The 25,766-nt window shown below is 42.7% G+C and overlaps 1 protein-coding gene across 4 annotated transcripts in view; it reads left to right on the top strand.

Moving 5' to 3' along the window:
* LOC147084945 (leukocyte immunoglobulin-like receptor subfamily B member 3A) overlaps positions 1–23,540 on the top strand; it is a 28,942-nt gene extending 5,402 nt beyond the window's left edge. The window contains exons 2-10 of one of the 4 annotated variants that reach the window (XM_085979637.1): positions 1,200–1,235; positions 1,825–2,112; positions 6,754–7,056; positions 10,752–11,057; positions 15,994–16,021; positions 16,200–16,252; positions 20,783–20,820; positions 21,176–21,283; positions 22,717–23,540. In XM_085979637.1, coding sequence (XP_085835763.1) covers positions 1,200–1,235; positions 1,825–2,112; positions 6,754–7,056; positions 10,752–11,057; positions 15,994–16,021; positions 16,200–16,252; positions 20,783–20,820; positions 21,176–21,283; positions 22,717–22,860 — 1,304 coding nt within the window. In that variant the 3' untranslated portion in view covers positions 22,861–23,540. Of the gene's footprint in view, positions 1–1,199; positions 1,236–1,824; positions 2,113–6,753; positions 7,057–10,751; positions 11,058–14,971; positions 16,253–20,782; positions 20,821–21,175; positions 21,284–22,716 lie in introns of those variants that run through there. The other 3 variants (XM_085979638.1, XR_015075872.1, XR_015075873.1) reach the window with 3 other exon arrangements.
* Positions 23,541–25,766: the final 2,226 nt, after the last annotated feature.

Genomic DNA, 25,766 nt, shown 5'->3' with positions numbered 1-25,766 from the left:
TTGCCTATCCACCAGCAACACTTTGAGTGACATTCCCCAATCAATCCTACACAACTCGCGCCTCAGACCATCGTAGTTTCCTTTATTTAAATTCAGGACCCTAGTCTCTGAGTCAACTCCTTTACTCTCCATCTTAATGAAGAATTCTATCATATTATGATCGCTCCGACCCAAGGGGCCTCGCACAACAAGATTGCTAATTAAACCTTTCTCATTACATAATACCCAATCTAAAATTGCCTGATCTCTAGTTGGTTCCTCGACATACTGGTCCAGGAAACCATCCTGTATACACTCCAGGAATTCCTCCTCCACAGTATTGTTACTAATTTGGTTAGCCCAATCTATATGTAGATTAAAGTCACCCATGATAACTGCTGTGCCCTTATTGCACGCTTCTCTGATTTGCCATTTAATGCCATCCCCAACATCTGCGTTACTGTTTGGAGGTCTATATACCACTCCCACTAACATTTTCTGCCCTTGGTATTTCTCAGTTCTACCCATCTAGATTCCACATCATCAGAGCTAATATCCTTCCTTACAATTTTGTTGATCCCCTCTTTAACCAGCAATGCTACCCCGCCTCCTTTTCCTTCTTACCTATCTTTCCTGAATATTGAATATTCAATAACCCTGGATGTTGAGTTCCCAGCCTTGGCCACCCTGGAGCCATGTTTCCATAATCCCAATCATATGATATGCATTTACCTCTATTTGCACAGCTAATTCATCCACCTTATTACGAATGCTCCTCACATTAAGACACAAAGCCTTCAGGCTTGTTTTTTTTAATGCTCTTCGATCTTTTAGAATTATTATTTACTCTGGCCATGTTTGATATAAACCCTTGAATCTCTGCCTGCCACTTTTGTTTTTCTCCTTCCTGCCTTTTGCTTTTATCCTTGTTTCCCTTTCCTCTGTCTCCCCGCTCAGGTTCCCAGCGAGCGATTTTAGTCAGTGGTATTCATGGAGCAGATCTGGGAAATGTTGTTGATGTGCAGATGGGCCATGATGTAACTGAATGAAGAGGCAAGTGCGTGGGGTTCAATGGCCACCTCCTGTTCCTAATGTTCTCAATCTAATGCAAATGAATGAAATGACTAAATCAAGGCTCTGAGAATTGTTGGACTTTGCTGCTGATATTTAAAATGTTGATGTGCACATGTTTTGACTCTCTCCGTGTGTTTTTCTTGCAGCTCATCTCCATATGCTGGTCGTACAGGCGATACATTGTGAGTATACTTCATTAAAATTAATAACCAATTAATTAATGTAAACCTGAAGGTACCATTTTTATACCTGACTACTTGATAATCGGGAAAGCCGTAGCGCTCCTGGGAGCATTAATCTATTGCAAAAATTGTTATAGAACATTATTCAACAGTTTCTTAATTTTCTAATACTCCCAACTAAGTTTTATCTATTGTTGAGCGGTGATCATGGATTGTTCGCAATTTAAAAAAATTAATGACACTGTCCTTTTCTGCCACAACAGCATGGAATTTTGCTTTGAGCCATTGCTATTGTGTAAGAACTAACAGCATGTGTTTAGAATGACTGCAGTTGTACCTTCAATTTATGTTTGTTGAAACCTGCATTTTACGGTTACATCCATCACCGTCATTTAAAATTGGACGTTAGTTCCAAATATGTAGAAATGTTTAAAAGCAGACTGTGCACTCGCTTCTGACAATATTGCCATTGCAGCACTGATGCGTTTTCCGGTAAAGAACACAATGAACTTGCTTTATTACAATAATATAAAGGTAGAATCATTAAAAGAATTCCCTTGATATAATGTGCTGTTTGTTCATTCCACAGATGATTTACCGAAGCCAACCTTATCTGTGAATCCACCCTTCCGAGTGTTCCTAAATGGAGAGAAGATAACATTGACTTGTCATTGTCAATGTCCCAGCATCAGGAACCACTATTACAGAGGTCAGGATAGATTCATGCACATGGATCCTGAGGATGGAATGTGTGAGACCTCTTTGGATTTCATGAAAGATCAGGGCTTTGAAGGGAATTATACATGCACCTGTTTCAAAGAGCCTGGAGATTGGAGGGAATCAGATCACAGCGACAATGTTCAAATAATTATTAAAGGTATGTTAGCAAAACAGATTCTGCCAATGATATTACCTGAATTTGGGGCGCTTCTTCAGCAATCACGGATTCAAACTGCCATGTCAGTCACAAGGAATCTCTCCTCGTCGCTGCTGCTTAAAGTGGAACAGGAGGACACTTGGGCTGCAGTTATATTAGTGTTTTGATGCGGATATGCAAAGCAACCCGTGATACACCGATCTGCAATTGACGTTGTAAATCAGCTGACAGCTCAGTTTACATTGCAGTTTAAACTGAAGTCTGTATATAATGTTATAGGGGAGAGAAGATGCAGATCCTGGGCAGTTCCAGTAGTTATTGGTACATATCTCTCTCATTGAGAGAATGCATATCATCCCGTTTTCTTTAGACTTCTGAAATGTCCCGGAATTGCGAATAAGCGACTCTCCTGTTGGACAGCGTGTGTCTTGCAGCCAGACGAAACCTTCAATATAATTCTACCAGAAGTCTTTCCTGCTTTTTATGTTCCATTCTTGTACAGAGATAGCCTTATTCTATTAACTTTGTTACAAGCTCCAATTATTTCTATATCATTGGACAGAGTATTAATCAAGAAATATTAGGAGCTAGGAACAAAGACAATACAATAATTGTGGGGGACTTTAATATGCATATAGCTTGGGAAATCAAATTGGGAAGTGAAGTCTGGAGGACTAGTTCTAGGAATGTATTCCTAGAACAATACGTCATGAAACAAACCAGGAAGAGGCTATTTTAGATATTGTTCTGTGTAATGAGACAGGGTCCTTTAAGTAATTTTATAATGAAGTGTCCTCTAGGAAAGAGTGATCATAATATGATAGAATTTCACATTGAGTTTGAAAGTGACATTCTTAATTCCGACACTAGAGTCCTATACTTAAACAGAGACAATAATAGAGTATGAGGAGCGAATTGGCTAAGGTAGATTCGGAAATTAGCTTAAAACGTATGATAGTAGAAAAGCAGTGGCAAACATTTAAAGAAATGTTACAAAATTCTCAAGGAATATACATAGACTGAGAAATAAAACCTCCACGGGAAAAGTGATCCATCCATGGCTAACTAAAGAAGTTAAGGATAGTATTCGATTAAAATAAAAGACTTATGAAGTTGCAAAGAATAGGAGTAAACCTGAGGATTGGGCGAGCTATGGAAGCCATCAAGGGATGACAAAAAATGTATATAAAGGGAGACAATAGAATATGAGAGTAAATTCGCCAGAAATATAAAAAGATTGAAAGAGCTCCTACATGTATGTAAAAAGGAAGAGAATAGCAAATGAAAACATTGGCCTCTCAGAAGCTGAGACAGGAGAATTAATATTGGGGAACAAGCAAATTGCAGCAAAGTTAAACAAATATTTTTATCTGTCTTCATAGTAGAAGACACAAAAGGTGTACCAAAAATAATGGGGAACCAAGGGGCTAATGAGAGCGAGGAACGTAATTATTTGAGTAAAAAGTACATCCTAGAGTTGTAAAAGAGGTGGCTATAGAGATAGTGGATGCATCGGTAGTGATCTTCCAAAATGGCCGAGATTCAGGAATGGTCCCAACGGATTGGAAAGTAGCTAATGTAGCTATTCAAGAAAGGAAGGAGTGAGAAAACCGGGAACTACAAGCCAGTTAGCCAGACATCTGTTATCGGGAAAATGCTAGAATCCATTATTAATGAAGTGGTAACAGGGCACGTAGAAAATCATAACATGGTTAGGCAGAGTCAAGATGGTTTTATGAAATAAATATCGTGTTGAAAAATGTATTAGAGGTTTTTCAGGGGTAGGCTAGCAGGCTAGATAAAGGGGAACCAGTGGATGCTGAATATTTGGATTTCCAAAAGGCATTCGATCAAGTGCCAAATAAAAGATTGTTAAGCAAGTTAAGGCCACATGCCCTTATTTGGGGTAATATACCAACATGGATAAAGCATTAGTTAACTTAGAGATAAGAGAGAGTAGGAATAAAGGGGTCATTTTCAGACTGACAGGCTATAACTAGTGGAGACCCGCAAGCATCAGTGTTTGTGCCTCAGCTATTTACATTCTATATTGATGACATAGATCAAGGGGCCGACTGCAATGTATTCAAGTTACCTGACGATACACAGTCAGGTGGAAAAGTAAGATATGAGGAGAAAACAAAGACTCTGCAAAGATATATAGACAGGTTAAGTTTGAGGGCAATAAGATGACAGATGAAGTATAATGCTGGAAGTCTGAGGTTATTCACTTCAGTAGGAATAATAGCAAAACAGAATGGCCTAGAAATTCGGTTGTGGGTTCGCTAGGGCTTTAGCGCCGGAAATTTAGCGCCGGCGCTAAGTAACCCTGCGTGCGCCAAAAATTCAGTAGCCCCACTCCCAAACGGCTGCCGGCGCTACTAGAGGGTGTCAGCACCTCGAAATGGGCGCTGAGTGCCGCATTGCGGCGCAATTCCGGCGCTGCGGCACCCGATGCGGTGCGGCAGGCTGGGGAAGTGCAGGCCTCCTCCTTCAGTTAAGGAGGAGCTGCCTGCACCCGCCCGCTGGCCGCTCAAATGTTCAGAAAAATGAGCCCGGCACCTCGGACAAGTGCCGGGCTTGCAGGCCAGACGCATCTGTTCCGCGGGGGGGGGGGGGTGGAGGAGTCCGGGGAGGGAGGTGCGGGCAGGCGGCCGGCGGGAAAGTGGCCGGCCGCTGCGCGACCTTAATGCGCCGGCGCTAACTCCTGCAAGACTCGGTTGCCAAAGTCTTAGTTGTGGCTGCCACGGGCGAGGCGGCCGCAACTCAATTTCGGCGCTGGGGCCCGTCACCACGGCAACCGGGACGCTGCGCACACCGATGATGTCATCGGTGCCGGCACAGCGCAACCGGTGTAACGCCGACGGAAGGGCCCCACTGAATTTGCCAACTGGCCATAACTCCGGCGCTAGGCCCTCCAGCGCCCCAAATGGGGCGCTAAGCCTACTGAATTTCTAGGCCAATATCCTTTAAATGATGAAAATCTATTAAATGTAGGTGTTCAGAGGGATATAGGTGTCCTAGTAGAAGAAACACAGAGAGTTAGTTGCAGGTACAATAAGCAATAAGGAAGGCAAGTGACATGTTGGCCTTTATTGGAGTGCAACGGAAAGGAAGTCTTGCTACAATTGTACAGGGCTCTGGTAAGACCACACCTCGAGTACCATGCACAGTTTTGAATTCTGCACTTAAGTAAGGCTATGCGTGCCTTAGAGTCAGTGCAACGAAGGTTCACTTCATTGATTCCTGGGATGAGGGTGTTGTTCTATGAGGAGAGATTGAGTAGACTGTGCCTATATTCTCTGGAGTTTAGAAGAATGAGAGGTGATCTCATTGAAAAATATATGATTCTGAGCGGGATTGACAGGATAAGTGCTGCGAAATAGTTTCCCCTAACTGGAGAGTCTATAACTAGGGGGCATAGTCTCAGGGTAAGAGGCCAGCCTTTTAAGTTGAGGAGGAATTTCTTCATTCAGAGGGTTATGAATCTTTGGAATTTTCTTCCCCAGAGTGGTGTGAATGCTCCATCTTTGATTAAATTCCAGGCTGAGAGCGATAGATTTATGGACTCAGGAGGAATCAGTGATATGGGGATAGGGCAGGAAAGTGCAGTTGAGGTCCAAGATCAGCCGTGACGTTTTTGAATGTCGGAGCAGGCTCGAGAGGTTGTCTCGTTTATTCCTGCTCCTTAATCTTATGATCTTATAGTCCTACGTGTATCTTACTTAACAGTAATCTTGCATTGTAAAACATTTAGTGGTGAGGACGTGATATTGAATTGGGAAAGTTTATACGTGTCTAAACCTGGCATTTGATTTTAGGAAAGTGTCCTGTGCTCTTAAGGAAATTGGAATTCCAGAATACACATCTTATGCCAATGTATTGGGCACCACGATTGACTGGGAAATTGTCTTAGGGGTTAGTGTGGGAATTTCACAGTGTGCATCCTCAAAATAAAAAAGTGCATGCTTTTGCTGAACTATGCCCTACCAGGGAACTAACAATTAGTATTTAAAGAGGTTATTGTACAAATTCACACTCTCTATCGGATATGATGAGCACTATCCATCGTGATATGCTTTCAATGCCTGTGGTTGTTTTATTATGTGGACATAAAGGCAAGTATGAAAAATGGGTTGGAAACTGAAGGAATCATTTGGAAAATGGTGGAGACATATGGGTGTGGGTATTCTAAAATCAGTGTTCTGAATAGAGAGAGGGGCTGTACTGTATATTTTGGGATAAACAAATGAGACGCTGAATTATGTAGAGGTGAATGAACCAGATAGAGAACTTTTGGTGTTAGAAAGGCAGAGGCAGTTAAAGTTTTGAGCCAAAGGAAGGGCAGAATTGTGAGGGCAGAATGGGGCTACTGACCAAGCGCCTACACAATGTTCAATCTTGAATAAACAAAAAAATGACTCGATGCAATATGCAGCATAACAGAAAGACAATGCACATTCTGATTTATCTCGTTTGCCATCCCTTCCACACTTAAAATACTTCCAAAATGTTGGAAGAACTGTCCTACATTTGTTTTTGAATTTGATGACCCAATGCATCATTCATTAGAATTGTGACGCAAGATTTCATTTAAGGTTGTTGAAACGTATCCATTATTTCTTAGTAATTCTGTTACAGATACGCTTCTAGTGCCGACGATCTCCATGGAGCAATTGCCCAGTGAAGTTTCAAATGGGGAAGTTAACATTACCTGCAAAGGAGAAATTCGCTCGTCAGGGGGGACATTTTACTTATATAAACAGCCCCACAGAAAAGTTCTGCTGCGGCGAATGGTGAATGGTGCTGAGCGTACTGCGACCTTCCCTATAAACACCCTAAAGGAAGGCAATGCAGGAAGATATAGATGCCAATATCAAACAGATGTTACAGGACATTCGGTGAAATCGCCATTGAGTACATATGTGAGAATTACTGTGAAAGGTGGGGATTAACAAATACCAACACGAAGTTTGAGGTTCTTTTATCTGAAGGTCTGACGCATTCGTTCTAATGAAATGATGGGCCACAATTTATAGGCCCTAAAGGTGCGCACGCGGCCAGAGGGGCCGCGCAAATTCCGGGTTTGGACAGATGCTCTGCATCGCAGGGAGATGGGCGTCGGCTGGTGGAGATTGCGCTATTTACCCAACTTCTGCCCGTTGAATGCCCTTGAACCTCTTACGCCTGGTAAAAGCCGAAATAAGGCATGCTGTTAGCAGCGTGAGAGTTTCAAAATTAGAAAAATAAAATGTTTTCTCTCACTATCAGTTATTAAAAACTGTCCAACAAGCTAAGTTTATTTGTAGCCCCATTAAAACATATCGGGCCAGTAATTCCTGTCCCAACGCGTGAGTACGCACGGGGAACTCACGCGTGGGCCTGGAGGAATTGCCAGTTTTCAGCATGCAGAGCGCATGCGGGTAAAAACGGCATTTCCTCTCCTCTGACCCAAGGGGTTAAGAGGCGGAACGCGTATGACATGTCAGGCAGCGCGTGCGCGCTGAATTTTCTATTTTTGTAAGAGTTGCCCGTGCGTACAGGCCTCCGGTTTTTACGCTTGCAAATACCAGACATAAGTACTAAGTGGTCTATTAATACAATTTAGAATTTTCTTTCCACAGGTTTATTATTTTTAAAGAATTTACAGTAAGTTAAGAGTATTTTTAGAACCTATTTGTTAAAAAACTATTTTTTTTTAAATTTGATTAATTGTTAAAATAGTTTTTTACACTTATTCATAGTTCATTTATTTAGTGGGATGTTCTTTTAACATTTATTTGTAGTTTAAGTGCTGTTTTGGGCGCCTGAGTTTTCTTGAGTTTGACAGTTCTTACTATCAAACTCATGAATGAACTTTTGCAACCTCCCATTGGTTGCCCAGTGCCCACGTGATCCCAGCCGCTCATCAAAATAACTACGCTTTAATTCTGTTAAAAACTACTTTACATTCTTCAAAATAATTTTAAAGTATTTAAAACTTTATAAAAGTTACCTAAAGATTAATAAAAATACAAAAAAATTATTTAAAATGCTGCTCTGCATGTAGAATTGCATTGCAGCTTGTGTTAATAATTTGGGGCGTGGCCTATGTTAAGGAATCCTCAAGGGGCGTGTCTAACTTAGACTCCGCGCTCGAGGCTTCATGCTGGCTGCACTCCTGGGCGGCGTGACGTCGGTCGCTGCCCGGGAGTAATCAACTGAAAACAGGAATTGCAAGCGTCCCGGGAGCCGAATGGCAGGTGCGCCGGGTAAGTGCTCATCGGGGGCTTGCACGCAGGGCAAGCCCCCGAGCCTAATTTCTGGGCCATCATTTCCTTTTTACAAAAAAATACATTTTTGTTAAAAAAATTAATGAAATTGCATTTTAAATTATTATAATTAAGTAATTGGCCGAATTTTTTCCTTTTGGAGGCTACCTGCATGCGGAGACCACCTTTCTGGAAAAAATCTATGAACTTACCTGGGACTCCCGAGCTGCATATACTTCCGTATCTGGGACTCTCCAACTGGAAATGCCCAGGGCCACGTATCCCAGAAGCGTATGCAGTTTGCAAGCTTCCCTAGGATCACGTGGGCCATGGGGAGCCAATAGGAGCAGGGAATCTCCCTTCATATACTTGACAGATAGAGCTGTCAATTGTATGAATGAAGATCACACAAAAAAAGTGTATGACATTAAATTGATTTTTTTTTAAATAACATTTTGAAAATGAGTTGAAATTACAATAAATTTAATGGCCCAGAAATTCAGGTCTCCACGGGTGAGTACGCACGGGGCACTCACACGTAGTCCCAATGAAAGTGCCAGTTTTGTACATGCACTGCGCATGCGCGGGAAACCGGAAATTCCGTTCACTTAAAGGAAGGGGTTCAGAGTCCGAACCCGTGAGCCGGAGAGGCATTGCTTGCGCCTGGAACTTATGGTTTCTTGCAGGTTCTCCGGGAGGGTAAGTCTCCAGGATTTACACTTTTGAAAAGCAGGCACAAGGCCTGCTTTTAACAATGTAAGTGGTGAATTAATTAAAATTAAAACAATTTTTTCCACAGGTTTATTATTTTTAAATACTTTAAAGAAAGGTAAGTTTATTTTTAGCCCTGTTAGAAACTGTAATAAATTTTTTCAAAAATTTAAATTATTGTTTAAAATAGTTATTTTATGTAATTTATAGTTATTGTAAAAATGTGAAGTTTATTATTAATTTATTTGAAGTTTTAGTTATGTTTTGGGGCTGATTTGTATTTATAGGTTTGACAGCTCTTCCTATCAAATTCATGAATGGGCATTCCCTGTTACCATTTGCTCTCCATGGCCCACGTGATTCCAGGGGACGCTTCGAACTAACTGCTCCCCTAGAAATTAGAATAAATTTAATATTTCAAAGCAAAATTTCATTTTTTGAGAAAAATATTTAAAGTTGCTTACGAGGCTAAAAAATTTTTTGCTTTTCTACAAGTATTTTTAAATGATAAACGATTGAAATGTAGTTTTTTACGTTTTTCAACTCTTATGCTGGTAAAAGCAGGCCTTTTACCAGGCCTAAGATTTCTAAGGGTTTTCTGCCAGGGCAGAGGTTCACCAGAAAGCGGAACTGTCTGCCCGCAGAGGCCCTTCTCTAGCACAGGCATTCTTGACTGATTGGAAATGCCGGTTCTCAGCTCATGCTTCTGGCGTGCCTGATACCAGCACTTCCAATGTACCTATGTGTGGTTACACATCGCGTACACACCCGTAGGGACCATAATATAGGGCCCATAATGTTTTTTATTGCTTTCATTTGTTCGTGTATTTTTTAAGTGACCCCCATTCATACTTTTGGGATTTCGTTCATACGGAAATCCCATAAGTATGAATGGGGATTCCCCTTCTTTCATTGTTTGGGCCGACCCCTGCGATCCCAGGGGGCGCTTGCGAGCCACGTATGCCCCTGGGACATGTGGGCCTCTGCCCGCGGGTACCTAGAGAGGCCCAGGATCGCAGGCCGCCATAACCCCCGGACCACAAGGTAACTTCATAGATTTTTTGCCGGTCGGAGGCATCCGCCCGCGTGAAGCCTCCGACCACAAATTTTGGGCCAATATAGATATTGAAACTATTTAAATTCCAATCGTGTTGTAAGAATGTCCCTGCAACGGTCATTTTTGGCTTAGTTATTGACCTATTATATTAACATTTTCCCACACTCCATGCGCTTAGCACTTTTAAAAACAGAGTAAACCTAAAAAGGAACCTACAGATTGTGACAGATTGTAGCAAGCATAGATGGCATGCAGAAGTGATAGAAGCCAGATAGACAAAGATCAATGTTATGATGGGAGATGCAGTTACAGTGTTGGGCCAAAGGAAGCTCAGGATTTTGCAGGCAGAATGGAGATGTTCAGTAAGCGGCTACCCAATTAAAAAAGGGACATGTCGAAATATCCTGCATAAAAGAATGACTAGACACGATCAGATTCACCCTGGTTTCCATCCATTCTCATATTGTACAGACTATCTAACAGCGGTATGTATGTCGAATCAATGTCATATATCATTGTTAATTGGATGTCAATGGGCCATTCAGTCTAATTTTTCAACAAAATTTCGTTTAAGATGTTCCAAAATTTTTCTATGACTTTTTCAAATAATTCTGTTGCAGGTCATTTGCCAGTGCCAACTATTTCCATGGATCCAGTGTCCGGTGTTGTATTAAATGGAGGAAAAATTCACATTACCTGCAAAGTTGATATTCGCTCCACAGTGGGGTTATTTAACTTATACAGCAGTCACAACGAAAAACCTGTGCAGTCCCGTAATGTGTCTGATGCTGGGCGAACTGTGACCTTCACCATAAACACTCTAAACAAAGGCTCAGGAGGAATATATAGGTGTCGATATCTAACTGACGTTAATGGAGTTTGGGAGGAATCACCAGCCAGTGAAGATGTAAGGGTTACAGTGAAAGGTGAGGACCAACAAACATCAAAACTATGCTTTATGTTATTGTGTTTCAATGTCCAGAATCATTCGTTCAGATCATTTTAATATACGTAATGAAATTAATTTACAATCCTACCGACATATATGAATTTACTTGCATTGCTGAACTGGGGAGCGTTTTTTGATCGACTGTCTTAATGTTTCCATTCATGCTGCATGGACTGCAGAGGCCAAATCCTCAGCCTGTTTCCCCCAAATCATATCAATGAAATTAGCGCTGGAAGCAGTATTTAACGCTTTCCCGTTATATGCGTTGGATTGACAGGTAACTCCCGATTTCAAATTCCATTCTCTTTGGTCCCTGCGTTGGTCTCTCATTGACAGAATGTAGGGGAGATACAAGGGAATGGCTCTCTGCATACATTCAATTCAGCCTATTGGAGTGAACTGAAGCTCATCAAGCGAACTATGCCCAATATTGACAATGTGTGCAGTCGCCTCTATACATATTTAGGCAAGTTCGTGATTTTCCCAAGGCTTGCGACTCCATTTACATCTAAGCAGCTCTCACATTTCTTTAAAAATAGCGGATGTATTTAATCAGATCTCTGTAACCTCCTCCAGCCCCTACAATTCTCATCCACCTATTCAAATCCCTCCATTTCTCTCGCCCCCTCCCTATCACTTTAGCCTCTGCCAGCCCGACAATTCTCATGCTCCTGTTCAATTAATTCCATTGCCTCGCACCTCCCTTCATCTGTAAGCTCCTCCAGTACAATTCTCATCCTCGTCTTCAAATCCCTCCATGGCCCCTCGCCCCCTCCCTATCTCTGTAACCTCCTCCAGTCCCGACAATTTTCATCCTCCTGTTCAAATCACTCCATGGCCCTCGCCCCCTCCCTATCTCTGTAACCTCCTCCAGCTCTACAATTCTCATCCTCCTCTTCAAATCACTCCATGGCCCTCCCCCTCCCTATCTCTGTAACCTCCTCCAGCTCTACAATTCTCATCCTCCTCTTCAAATCACTCCATGGCCCTCGCCCCTCCATATCTCTGTAACCTTCTCCAGTCCTACAATTCTCATCCACGTGTTCAGATCTCTTCATGGCCTCGCACTGCCTATCTAAGTAACCTCCTACAGGCCTACAACACCCAATAACTCGCCACTACTCAAACTCTGGAATCTTGATCATCCCCGCTTTTATTTTGCTCCAGCATTGGCGGCCGGGCCTTCAGCTGCCTCTGGCCCTAAGCTCTGGAATGCTCTCCTTAAACCTCTCTATCACACTCTTCTCCTTCTCGACTATCATTGAAATCCATCTCTTCATCCAGACTTTTGGGCACCTTTCATAATATCTGTTTGTGTGGCTCCGTGTAAAAGTTAGTTTGTTAACCCTCCTGTAATGCGCCTTTAGAGGTTTAACTGCATTAAAGACTTATGTAACTGAAAATTGTCAGAAATAAATGATTGCTAACGTGTTTGAGGGTTAGCGTAGTGATATTCTGGCAGATGAAAGGAAAGTGTTGTGTAAAGTAGTACTGCTGGAGTAAGACATGACACCATGACCCGACGGAATGCACACTAGAATGCTGAGAGAGAATAGAGCAAAATTATCAAGGCGCTAGAAATATATTTCAAGGCTGCACTAAGTATGGATGTGTGATGGATGAGTGTATATAACCTTATGCTGTACGGTTTTTGGAAATAATAACATAGCCACCCAACTAATGACAAGTCTGTTAGATTAGCATCTGTTGTAGGGGAAATGTTTAATTATTTAATTAAGAATGATTGCAACAAATGTATAAAAGAAGAGAAATTCATTAGAATTAACCAGGGCGTATTTCAGAACGTACGTTCGTGCTTGAGAAACCTCACAGTGTCCTTTAGGGAGTTAACAGACTTGGAAGAGGGGGAAATGCACTGGGCCTGTTGTGCATTGACTTGAAAGAAGCCTTCGATGATGTCGCACAGGGGAGATTATTAGAGATGAGTAAGGGGTATGGGATTAGAAACAGGACCAAAAACAGGATTATCATTGGTTAGAAGGAAACAATCAAAAGGTTTGTACAAATGATACCTGCTTCAGAGAATTTGGAAGTAGGTAGTGATGTTCCTCTTGGATTAGTTCTGGGGCCGCTTCTGTTCCCCGTGTATATCAATGACTGGAGTTTAGATATAGAGGGGGGTGGTGGAGAAATCTGCAGATTATACCAAAATAGAAACTATGATAAATATTTTGGTAGACAAAATGCAGATACCAATAGTTATTGATAAGGGGGGCGGTGGGCTACAAGTTTACAGGTGGAGTCAATATTAATAAGTGTGAGGTTGAAATGTTTTTTAAAAAAAACAATTATAATTATAGCTTGAATCGAAGCATGTGCTGTGCTGTGGAGGACCTGATGCATTCGGGGGTACAGGTTCACAGGTCGTTAAAGGCAACAGCACAGTTGATAATGCATTGAATAAAAGCTAATGGAATTCTAGGTTTAATGGTAAGAAAGCCAAGTGGTAGTAATGAGTCGCTGTCAAATTTTAATAAGACTTCAGTGGACGATTTACACCGCCATAAGCTATTTGGGCCGAATGGCCTCTTTCTTTGCTCTAAGTTGTCTTCTCATTTAAGACGGCACGGTGGCATAGTGGTTAGCACTGTTGCCTCACAGCGCCAGGGACCCAGGTTCGAATCCGGCCTCGGGTGACTGTCTGTGTGGAGTTTGCACATTCTCCCCGTGTTTGCGTGGGTTTCCTCCGGGTGCTCCGGTTTCCTCCCACAGTCCAAAGATGTGCGGGTTAGGTTGATTGGCTATGATAAATTGACCCTTAGTGTTAGGGGGATTAAATACGTGGGGTTACGGGGATAGGGTGGGATATGTGTTGGTGTAGGGGTTACGGGGATCGGGTGGGATATGTGTCGGTGCAGGCTCGATGGGCCGAAATGGCCTCTATCTGCACTGTGGGGTTTCTGTGATTTCTGTGAAGACGTATACATGGCCTCTACGTCTCTCCCGATGGCATCCAAGCATTCCTTTCTACAACTCTGTGTGGTGATATTTCATCTTGAGTACTTGGCAATGCTTGGAAACACTGAACTTCCGTAACATAGCAATATTTGAGATATAACAGAGAGTTTTAGTACAAGAGCTAGGATCCGGGATGACTGCCATACGCATGGTAATTTTCGTCCCCTTTTAGCAGTAAGCTCATCTTAGTTGCTTGTTGACAAGTAGCCCTCTACCACAGCTGACAATGTTCCCAGATAGAGATCAGTCTGCTGCTCATTCTCCATGTGATTATCTACCTTGCCCCAAATTATTATATTCGTATCATATTCAAAAACCAAAGCATCTCACTGAAACTGTCCTACTGTGTGAGGACACCACTTGGTGCCTGATATGGCCACTGCTTTGCGTCCTTAGGATAGAAATTGAGTATTGGCACGATTTTCAGTTCAAATGCGATCAATGGATGCTCGTGCCTCCTATTTCTTCTACCTTTCCAGCATTTTATGAGTTTGATTTCTATTGGAGCTTTGAAGTGATGCCTCCTTATCATTGTCTGTGGACTATTTGTTATTAAGGGGAAAGAAGAGTGAGTTCTAAAGTCTGAGCTCGATTTTCGTCTTTTTGGCGTTAAGATCGCCTGGGCAGAGACCAGGGAGGAAAATCGGGCAGGGACAATTATGCACGGGCAGAAGAATCCGCCTATTGCTCCTTCTATTTAACTCAATAGAATAAAAAATCCAATATGTTTTGTTCTGGCGTGGGGTACTGCAGACAGCATCTTCTGGGTGCATTGTCGACAAAATGTTTAGCACCCAGACAGCATGAACAAGTATCTAACCACATTTCATGCATCTTATCCTATGCTGGAAAAAAAACGCTGAAAGTGCTGCAGATACAATTTTAACATTTCAATTTTAAATCGCTGTATAGGTGCAGAGAATGGACTGTCACTATACGCAAGCCTGGGATGCGCGGCGGGTGTAATCATTTTAATGTTTGTGGCACTTACCTGGTTCTTGATCGCTAAGGGAAGTAAGTGGTTCTGAAAATCTATACGAATTTGTACATGAGAAAATATAGTGTGAACGCTGGAGGGAGATTGCAAACAGCCAACATGAAGGTAGTCAGCGGTGACGTTTAGACAAATGAAGATTGTTCTCCGTCTTAATTGAAAGGGGTCTCCGTCTAGTTTGATCTCAGCAGAACATTTTTTAATTTAAGAAAGTAATTGACTGCAATCTTACAATCAGCAAACCTTGAATCTGTATATTTGGGTTGGGATAGAGTCAGCGGAAGCCTTATATGTGAGATAGCCAGTCACCACAAGGTGTGGCTGAATCAAACTATGGAGCTTTGGACTCACGGAGTAATTTCTGGCTAACAGTGTATAATGAACACTGAGGCAACTAAAGAGATGCCTGCGCCTTACCCGAATGAAGTGGGAATAGAGTGATACAGGTGCAGGGTAGAAAGATGTAATTAGATTAGGAGGAGTCAACATGTAATGCCTAAACATTGGCATAGCTCAGTTCGGTCGAATTACCTGTTTCTGTACTGTACGTCTATAAGACAACTCTTGTGAAGCGAATTGAACATCTTGCTGCGTTAAGGTGCGAAAATTTCAAATAGCTACTATTGTAACTGAAAACGCAAGATGAGAAAACTGTTTTCTTGATCATTTTCTCATTCTATAATGATAATAATAATAATAATAATCAACTTTATTTTCATTGTTAGTGCACAAGTGCACTACAACGAAATGTAGGCTTGCGGCTCCCGAGTGTGTATATTTAGATTAAGATTGTGGGTGTACTGGTTAACGTTCTTTGTTAGGGAGGGAGTACATACAAGTTTGAATCTACCTCATTCATAAAAAGTGCTAAACAATGGAAATTATGATAATTTGAGAGATTTTTAGTTTTATTATATATTATCCCATTTGTTTCTTTCAGGGAAAACAAGAAGGCAAACTATTGAGAGGTAACTGTATCATGAGACATGTTTCATTTTATAATATTAATAGTTTTAAGCAATTTACACTACGAATCATGAAACACTCAACTTAATAAGTTTAATAGTTTCTTAGGCATGGGCACGGAATAATAAAACAAAACTTTGTGGATTTAGGATAATCTAACGACTGTATTTTATCTTACAGAAGTGCAGCCTCTGCAAGTGGAGTCACAAGTCAGGCATCTGGTGAATGCATGCGTAAGTGTAATATTGCTGGCATTACACCTAGAGTAATTAAGGAAGTGGCCCTAGAAATAGTAGATTCATTGCTGGTCATCTTTCAAAATTCTATAGTCTCTGGAACAGTTCCCATGAATTGGAGGATCGCTAACGTAACCCCGCTATTTAAAAAAGGTGGTAGAGAGAACACGGGGAATTATGGATGGGTAAGTCTGACATCGGTAGTGGGGTAAATGTTAGAGTCCATTATAAGTTATGTAATAGCAGAATAGGAAAACAGTGACAGGATTGGACAAAGTCAAATTGGATTTACAAAAAGTAAATCAGGCTTGACAAATCTACTGCAAATTTTTGAGGATGTAACTGGTAGAATAGATAAGGGAGGACCAGTGGAGGTGGTGTATTTGGACCTTCAGAAGGATTTCGATAAAGTCACACAAATGAGATAAGCGTGCAGAGTTAAAGCACACGGGATTGGGAGTAAGGTACAGTCTTGGATAGAGAACTGGTTGGCAGACAGGAAGCAAAGAGTTGGAATAAACGGGTCTTTTTCCGAGTGGCAGGCAGTGGCTAGTGGGGTACCGTAGGGATCGGTGCTAGGACCCCAGCTATTCACAATATATATAAATCATCTAGACGAGGGAACTAGTTGTAATATCTCCAAGTTTACAGACAACACAAAGCTAGGTGGGCATGTGTGCTGTGAGGAGCATGCAGAGAATCACCATTATGATTTGGAAAGTTTCGGTGATTGGGCAGATGCTTGGCAAATGCAGTATAATGTGGATAAATGCGAGGTTATCCACTTCGGTGGCAAATGCAGGAAGACAGATTATTATCTGGACGGCAATAGATTGGGAAACGGGGAAGTCTAGCGAGACCTGGGTGTTCTTGTGCACGAGTCACTGAAGGTAAGCATGCAGGTGCAGCAGGCAGCTAAGAAGGCAAATGGTATGTTGGCCTTCATAGCGAGAGGATTCGGCTACAGGAGCAAGGATGTCTTGCAGCAGTTGTACAGGGCCTTGGTGAGACCACACCTTGAGTATTGTGTGCAGTTTTGGTCACCTTACCTGAGGAAGGGTGTACTGGCCATGGAGAGTGTGCAGCGAAGACCCACCAGACTGATACCTGGGATGGCAGGAATGACGTATGAGGAGAGATTGGGTCGATTGGTCTTATAGTCTCTAGAGTTTAGAAGAATGAGAGGGCATCTCATTGAAACTTCAACAATTCTAACAGGACTAGACAGACTAGATGCAGGAAGGATGTTCCCGATGGCAGGGGATTGCAGAACCAGGGGTCACAGTCTAATGAGAAGGGGTAAGCCATGTAGGACTGAGATATGGAGGAATTTCTTCACCCAGAGAGTGGTGAACATGTGGCATTCTCTGCCACACAAGGCAGTCGTGGCCAATTCATTAAATATATTCAAGAAGGAGTTAGATATATTTCTTAAGGCTAAAGGGATCAAGTGATATGGGGAGACAGCAGGGAAAGGGTACTAAATTTGGATGATCAGCCATGATCTCATTAAATGGTGGAAGAGGCTCGAGGGGCCGAATGGCCTACTCGTGCTCCTATCTTCTATGTTTCTATTATGTCAATAGCATTGGCGTTAATGCTCAAGATTCAAATGTAATATTTATCGTTTTCTTTCTATTTGTCAAGGTTGCCTTCATTGTTTCAATGGTCCTTTATAATATTCGTACTGATGTGAATTTTAAATTATTATTTTTTCGCTGGAACTAAAATAGAATTATTTTTAGTGAGAAGTAATAAACCCTCATGCGAGCAAACTGGATACGGGAGTGGAAGTAGAAATGGGCGAGGATACAAAAGAGGTGGCATCCCATTTTTGAATCGCTTTACGACAAGCCTGATATTCAGTTCTATATACCAGGCGACCGATGTGATTCTGCTTGTTTTGTGTCACCACCCATATCTAACCATATCCTCCAAATAATTTAAGTGCTTAATAATGATGTAGGTTATACGTTTTCCTCTTTACTGCCTTGTCATCACCTGAGCAGGGTGCCGATAAGTAAAATCTACATGAAAGTATTATATGCCTGTAATGCCACCAACATGGTATTCCTTTCAGTAAAATCTGGCGGGAGGATCGCACGGCTCTTACAAGATCCCCAGGATTTTCATATCAGTGCAACTGTAGTGATATTCTCTTAAATCAGGAGAGGTGCATAATGGCCGGCCATCCCAATACCACCAGTTTTACGCCATCAGTGAATTTGAAATATCAGAGCAACAATCCTTTCCCTCCCTCTGTATGTTATAATGCCTAACTAATCAACTGTTTTTGTACCAAGTGCCAAACACCCAAGTGCAGCTTGCCCCCCTTCTGCTTTAAGTGTTGTTACATTTAGGGCAATTGGAAGATTTTAAATGTGTGTTCCACACATCACCTGCTTTAGAAAGAAGCTGACCTATTGTCCACTCTGCTTTCTGGAACATGTAGTTAAAGCGCTCTAAAATTGTGGTATTGGATGCGAATAGAGAAAATGTGGAATTGTCATTAGTGCTATGAAACATGTCAGGGCAGCTTGTAAACCTGCTCAACGGGACAATATTGGAGTACTTGTTCGGCCGACAGTGAACTTCTTGAAATGGAATTGAAGATTAGGTGGTTCCTATAATGAGCGGCCAATCCATAATGCCTATTTTAAATCCAACTGGCAAGGTGCAGTCTAGCCCATTGAAACTCGCTGCTTAAACAGAGAGAAATTGGAACACAATTGATGGAATGTTATAAATTCATTTAAAAGGTTAATCTAGCGCACCTATCCCTTCTTTTAACGTTTATATGGTAGAGGGAATGTGATAGAAAGGGAATTAAAACATAGAAACATAAAAAATATAGTGGCATGAGTAGGCCATTCGGCCATTCGAGCCTGCTCCCCCATTCAATATTATCATGGCTGATCCTTTATCACAATAACATATTCCCGCTCACTCACCATACCCCATCTCCTTCTTAAATATATTCAGTGACTTGGGCTCCACAGCATTCTGTGTTAGGGATTTCCACAGGTTCACTACCCTCTGAGTGAAGAAATTCCTCCTCATCTCAGTTCTAAATGTCCTACCCCGTATCCTGAGACTGTGATCCCTCGTTCTAAACACCCCCAGCCAGGGGAAACATCCTCCCTGCATCCAGTCTTTATAGCTCTGTCAGAATTTTATACGTTGCAATGAGATACCCTCTAATTCTTCTAAACTCTAGTGAATACAGGCCTAGTCGATCCAATCTCTCCTCATACGACAGTCCTGCCATCCCTGGAATCAGTCTGGTGAACCTTGGCTGCACTCTCTCTGTGCCAAGTTTAAACTTTCTTAGGTATGGTGTGGAGATGCCGGAGTTGGACTGGGGTGGACAAATGCTGTGATTATCTCTCTGCCGAGGTGTGATAAATGGCAGTTGGAAAGATTACCTGTAAACATCTGACATTATTCTCTGACTATATAAGCTGTGTCTTTATGCATTTCACCACTTCACCAGACGAAGGAGCAGCGCTCTGAAAACTTGTGATTTCAAGTAAAGCTGTTGGACTATAACCTGGTGTTGTGTGACTTCTTACATCTTTCTTAGGTAAGGAGACCAAAACTGCACACAGTACTCCAGGTGTATTCTCACCAAGGCCCTGTATAACTGTAGTAAGACATCTTTGCTCCTGCTCTCAAATCCTCTTGCAATGAAGGCCAACATACCATTTGCCTTCCTAACTGCTTGCTGCAGCTGCTTTTTTGCTGTCAGTGACTGGTGTACAAGGACACCCAGATCCCTCTGTACATCAACATTTCCCAATCAATTACCATTTAAGTAATACGCTGCCTTTCTGCTTTTCCTACTGAATTGGATAACTTCACATTTATCCACGTTATACTGCACCTGCCATGTTGTTGCTCACTCACTCAAATTGTCCAAATCGTCTTCTAGCCCCTTTGATTCCTCCTCACAATTCTTAATCTTTTCTCTATATCTGAACATCAGACAGTTCCAGTTTCAGCACATACCACCGTAATAGATAAGATATAGTGTACACACTTAATCTACTATAAAAAATGATTGTAGCACAGCAGCAAAGGCTGAGAAGTTTATAAGCTGGGTAAACACCTGAAAATGCGGCCTCAGCTAAAGATGCAACCTAATGATTACGTATCTACTTATTACATAAGCACAGGTCCAGGTTGTATTATAGTAAGTGTACAGCCAGGTCCCATTCCAGTCAGAGCGTTCTTGAGGGTAAAGAGCAATGCAGCCGTGCAGAGGTCCAGGATGGTGGGTGATAGAGTTGTTCTCTGAATATAACGACCATTCTTGGAGGTAATCGGAGCCTGGGAGCCAGGTTGCATTATATGCATGCCATTTAATATAAATGGAACACAGAATCATCAGTGTAATAACGCATGTTATTTTACAATTCAATTGTGCATGAATCATAATTGGAATTACTGTTGCTCGACTAACATCCCTTTGTTGCAATGCTAACCACTAAGAAATCCGTTAATAAAAATTAATATTTTTGCTTTCAGATGTCAGAATGAATCACTCTTCCAATCCTGAGATAAATGTAAGCACATTTTCAGAAATATTAGTAATTAATCTAAGCTGCCTCCTGTATAGACAAACGGGAATATAAAATATAATGAGGGAGAGAGAGAGACAGTGAACGACAGAGAGAACGACAGAGAAATTCAGAAAGAGACAGAGAGGTAGAGAGAAAGAAAGGGAGAGCAAGAGACTGTCAAACAGAACGACAGATACAGTGAGAGAGACAGAGGGTGAGAGAGTGTGATAGAGAGAGAGAGAGACCGAGGAAGGGAGACAGAGAAAGAGAGAGAGAAAGTGAACATTGGAGAGAAGGGACGAGACATGTTAACGTGTATATCATTAACGTTTCCCTCTTTTTCATGTTGTTCTCACAGGGACTCCATTCTGAAGTACCAGAGAACGTCCACGAGGAGATCACTTACGCATCTTTGAATATGGAAGCCCTGAATCGTAAAAAAGCTGCTTCCGTCATTACTCCAGAAGTAAAATATATATTTTTTTGCAGTGGGTGGTTGACAGTTACTCATAGTGGACACAACTGCTTCCTTGGGCTTAATGGCAGGAGGGGAGCGCGAATTTCGTCTTTAGTACCAGGACATTAAATATTATCAGTGCAGATTGTAGAAATGAAAGGAGGCAGTCGGGTTGGCATATCATCTACAGAGCCAGCCAAAATTTTCTTCCGTTGATATATAGTGAGAGGCGCAGTATATTAGGGGTGTGCGTTTGTTTCCATTGAATCTACTGTCTGAATTTCGCAGAGAACATGCGTAACTCTGTTGTTAAAGATGAAAATCTGCTCCAATATGGCGATTTGAAGCACGTAGCGTCATGAATCATCTTTTCTTAAGAGTATATCACGTTGCATGCTTATCACATTGTCGCAATTTCATAAGAGACGATAGCATGACAGTGAGAGACAGAGTTAGAGAAAGACAGGAAGAAAGAGAGTGAGTATTAGAGAGAGACAGCGAGAGACATATGTTGAAAAGGAGAGACAGTGGGCGGAATTTTAACATCCCAAAACGGGTGGGTTGGGTGGGTGTTTAATGTACTAAAATCCTGAATCCCGAACCCAGCCCTCCTCCAACCCGTCCATCCAGATTTATAGAGGCGGGACGGGGGTGAGCAGACGACCTGCTCCCAGGAGGCCGGTCGGCACTTTAAATATGTTAATTGAAGTTTTAGATGTAACCTGCTGTGCAGGTTTATCTGTGCCGGGCAGGTGTTCCCGGGACTCGGGAATCGCGGCAGCTGAAGTGAGGCGAGCACAGCCTCTGGGAACACTACTTGTGGGCCGGAAAGAGCAGCAATGCTTCCTCCCGGACTCCCAGGCTCCGCCACCATGAGCCTCCCCCCTTACAAACCACCGCCCGCCCCCCAGATTGGAAACAAGCCGGATCAGGGATTGGACCCCCGAGTTCAGGGTCGGAGCGCTACGGGATTGGAACACCCCATGTCGGGGCTCGCACCTACCTGGTCCTGCGGCTTTTGTCCAGCTTCCCCATCCGACTGGAAAGCAGCCTCTCACTCAGGCTAACTTCCGTGCGGGGAAAGCTGTCCGTGATGTCCCGCACACGGGGAAACCACTACGTACCCCCCCAACACCCAACTCCCCCATTCCAGGTGAGTCTAAAAGTAAAAATGTCGGTTAGAGAGAGAAGGAGCAAGAGAGCGGGAGAGACAGAGAGGAGCGAGACAGTGAAAGAAAGAGCGAGAGTGAGAGAGAGGCAGCGAAAAATACAGAGTGAGAGAGAGCGAGAGGTAGCGGGAGAGAGACAGAAACACAGATGGATACAAAGCGAGAGAGAGGAGGAGAGTGAGAGTGATAGAGAGAGAAAGAGAATTCGAGAGAAGGAATGCCCAATGTATGCGTATATAATCTAATATGTCCTGTTCTTCTTCTTATTCGTAGCAGCGACTCCATTCTGAAGCAGCAATGAGCGACCTCCAGCAGCCCACTTTTGCATCTGTGAACACAAAAAATCTGAAACCGAAAAAAGCTGCCTCGGACACTGCTCCCGATACAAGCTTGTATGCCGAAGTGAAAAGGATATAATCATACTCAGCAGCGGGTGCTGGATGTGTGTTACTGGCCAAGGCCCGTGAAGACAACTGCTTCCTTGGGACACATGGTGGAAATGCTGTTTGCATTTTCAGTTTAACCTCCTGCACGATTGCAAACGGCTCTTGTAGAATCAGTCAGTTTCCTGAAAGAAAGGAAAGTAAGATGGGGTCTATTCTTTCTGTGTTTCTCCATGAGCATTCTTGAAGCCCAGGCGCTAAAGACCTATAACCTTAATTAGCTCCATTCATTATATATGATTTCGAGAAGCTGTACGACTGCATGCTTATCGCATTTTTAGCAGTTCTCTTTTTAGCAATATATTTTATATCAATGTGCTTCAGTCATAACATGCCGTGCCTACAGCCATTGAAGGCATTAATTAATCAGAACGATTTGATATAAGCAATGCTCAGTGCAGGTTTGAATGTCCAGATGCCTGAAGAATGAACAATAAAAAGTATTTATCCGCTGCAGATGCCTATTGTGGTAAACCACTGTTATTGTATATTGTTACCTCTGGGTGGCGCTGTGTACCAAGGCATGCCTCAGCTGACTCCGCCCACATGACCAGGTATAAAGGTGGGGGTTTCGCCGACTCACTTCCTTCTTGGAACCAGCCACCCACGAGAGGCATGCTCTGTTCTCTAGTTAATAAAAGCCTTTTCATCACCTTCCTGATTCATCGTCTTTTATGGAGTAATTGATAAGCGTATCACCTATTTAATACACTTGGGAGATCAGCTGTGAGGAGAACTCTTGGACTCTGCAAAGGGATAGAGATAGACTAAGTGAGTGGGCAGAAAGTTGGCAGATGGAGTATGATGTAGGGGAATGAGAGGTTATGTACTTTTGTAGGAAGAATAAAAAAACATAATATATTTGAAATTGTGAGAAATTTTCAAATGTTGTTGTTCAGAGAGATGTGGTTGTCCTTGTGCAAGAAACACAGAAAGCTAGCATGCAGGTACAGCAAGCAATAAGGAAGGCAAATGGCATGTTGGCCGTTATTGCTAGGCATTGGAGTATAAGGGTAATGGAGTCTTGCTACAATTGTACAGGGCCTTTGTGGGACCACTCCTGAAGTAGTGTACACAGTTTTGATCTTCTTATTTAAGGAAGGATGTACTTGCTTTGGAGGCGGTGCAACAAAGGTTCACTAGATTGATTCCTAGGATGAGAGGGCTGTCTTATGATGAGAGATTGTTTAGAATGGACCAATACTCTGTGGCATTTAGAAGAATGAGAAACATACAAGATTCCGAAATGGGGATTGACAGGATAAATGCTGAGAGGTTGTTTCCCCCTGGCTGGTGTGTCTATAAATAGTGGCATAGGCCTAGAAATTCGGTGGGCTGTGCCACCATTTAGCGCCCAAAGAGGGCACTTAGTGGCTTTAGCGCCACTGGCCATGCCCCCCGCGAAATTTAGCGGGGTGCTAATGGCGGCGTTAGCCAGTAGCGCTGCGCCACCACCGATGACGTCATCGGTGTGCGCAGTGACCCGCTACTGCCCTGATCGCAATATTGGGTCGCGCCCCCCGCTGTAACGCCGGTTGCAATCTGCGACCGGTTCAGGGGGGCTGACCTGCGGAGGTAGTGGCGCTAATTAAAGGGGAGGTGCGGGGCAGCCATTTTTTTTGCTGGCCGCCTGCCAGCTCCTCCTCGTGCCGCCATCCCCGGCCTACTGAGCCCCCCCCCCCAGGCAGAGCCAGCTGTGTCCCAAGAGCCTGGCATGTCTCCTCGGTGCCGGGCTCTTTTGCCGGCAATCGCGATCTCTGATCTCGCTGGTGCAGCCCCCTCCCCTTTAAGCCTCGAGCAGTGCCCCACTTCCGTTTGGGGTGCTGAAACTGAATATCGGGCTGGCGCAAGCGGCTCCATCAGGAGCGGTAATTCCGGCACCCAGTCGAGCTTGGCGCCCCATTTCGAAACCATAGACTCAGGTTAAGGGGTAGGTAATTTAAGACTGAGATGAAGAGGAGTTTCTTCTCTCAGAGGGTTGTGAATCCGCTATCACCCACATTTGCTCCATATCCCTTGATACCCTTACCTAAAAACAATCTATCGATTTCACACTTGAAGATTCCAATGAACTCAGCATCCACAGTTTTTGAGGGAGAGAGACTCGGATTAATACCAACATTAGTGTGCAGAATGTGCTGCCGGATTTCACTGCAAAGGGATCTAGCTATAATACTGAGAGGATGCCTGGTACTAGAATCCACATTGGAGGAAATATGTCGCCTGTATCCAACGTATCGAAGGCTTTATCATTTGAAATACATCGATTGGTTCAGCCCTCAATCTTCAATATTCAAAAGAATACAAATCAGGTTTATGCAACATGTGCTTATCATTTAACCATTTAGGCTCTGATATATTTCTGGTGGATCTGCGCTATTTCCCGTCCAAGGCCAGCATATCCATCTTTAAGTTCGGTTTCCAAATCTCAAATCATTACTCCAGCTTGGATTTAAAGAATGCGCTATACAGCTGCATTATCACTACCTCCCCTTTGTATTCCAGCCCACTTCAGAGAAAGACCAACATTCCCTTTTAGTTTTCTTATTAACTTTTGTAATTTTACATATGAATTAATTAATTTGAATATATGGACATTCAAATCAATCTCCTAATTTCTTACTATAAAAAACATGTTGAAATTTATCTTCCTTGAATCCCAATTGGATGTGCTCTCCTTTACCCACTTTGGTCTCTATCTGCTATAGGTTTACCCGCTCATTTAGTCTGTCTATGTCTGTTGGTAATTCTTTTCTCCATCATCGCATCTTAGATGGAAGAATGTTGGATGAACTCCCTACTCGTTTTAGAATATTGGCATAGTAACAGTTTCAAGCAGCAGGCCTGAGGCTCCTCCAGCCCACCTATCGGCAATGCTCC

Source organism: Somniosus microcephalus, unplaced genomic scaffold (assembly GCF_052327205.1).
Source record: "Somniosus microcephalus isolate GS21.2 unplaced genomic scaffold, FLI_Smic_1.0 unresolved_chr9, whole genome shotgun sequence".
NCBI classification, from domain to species: Eukaryota; Metazoa; Chordata; class Chondrichthyes; order Squaliformes; family Somniosidae; genus Somniosus; species Somniosus microcephalus.
Note: the sequence above shows the minus strand (reverse complement) of the source record. Positions and strands in the feature narration are given on the sequence as shown.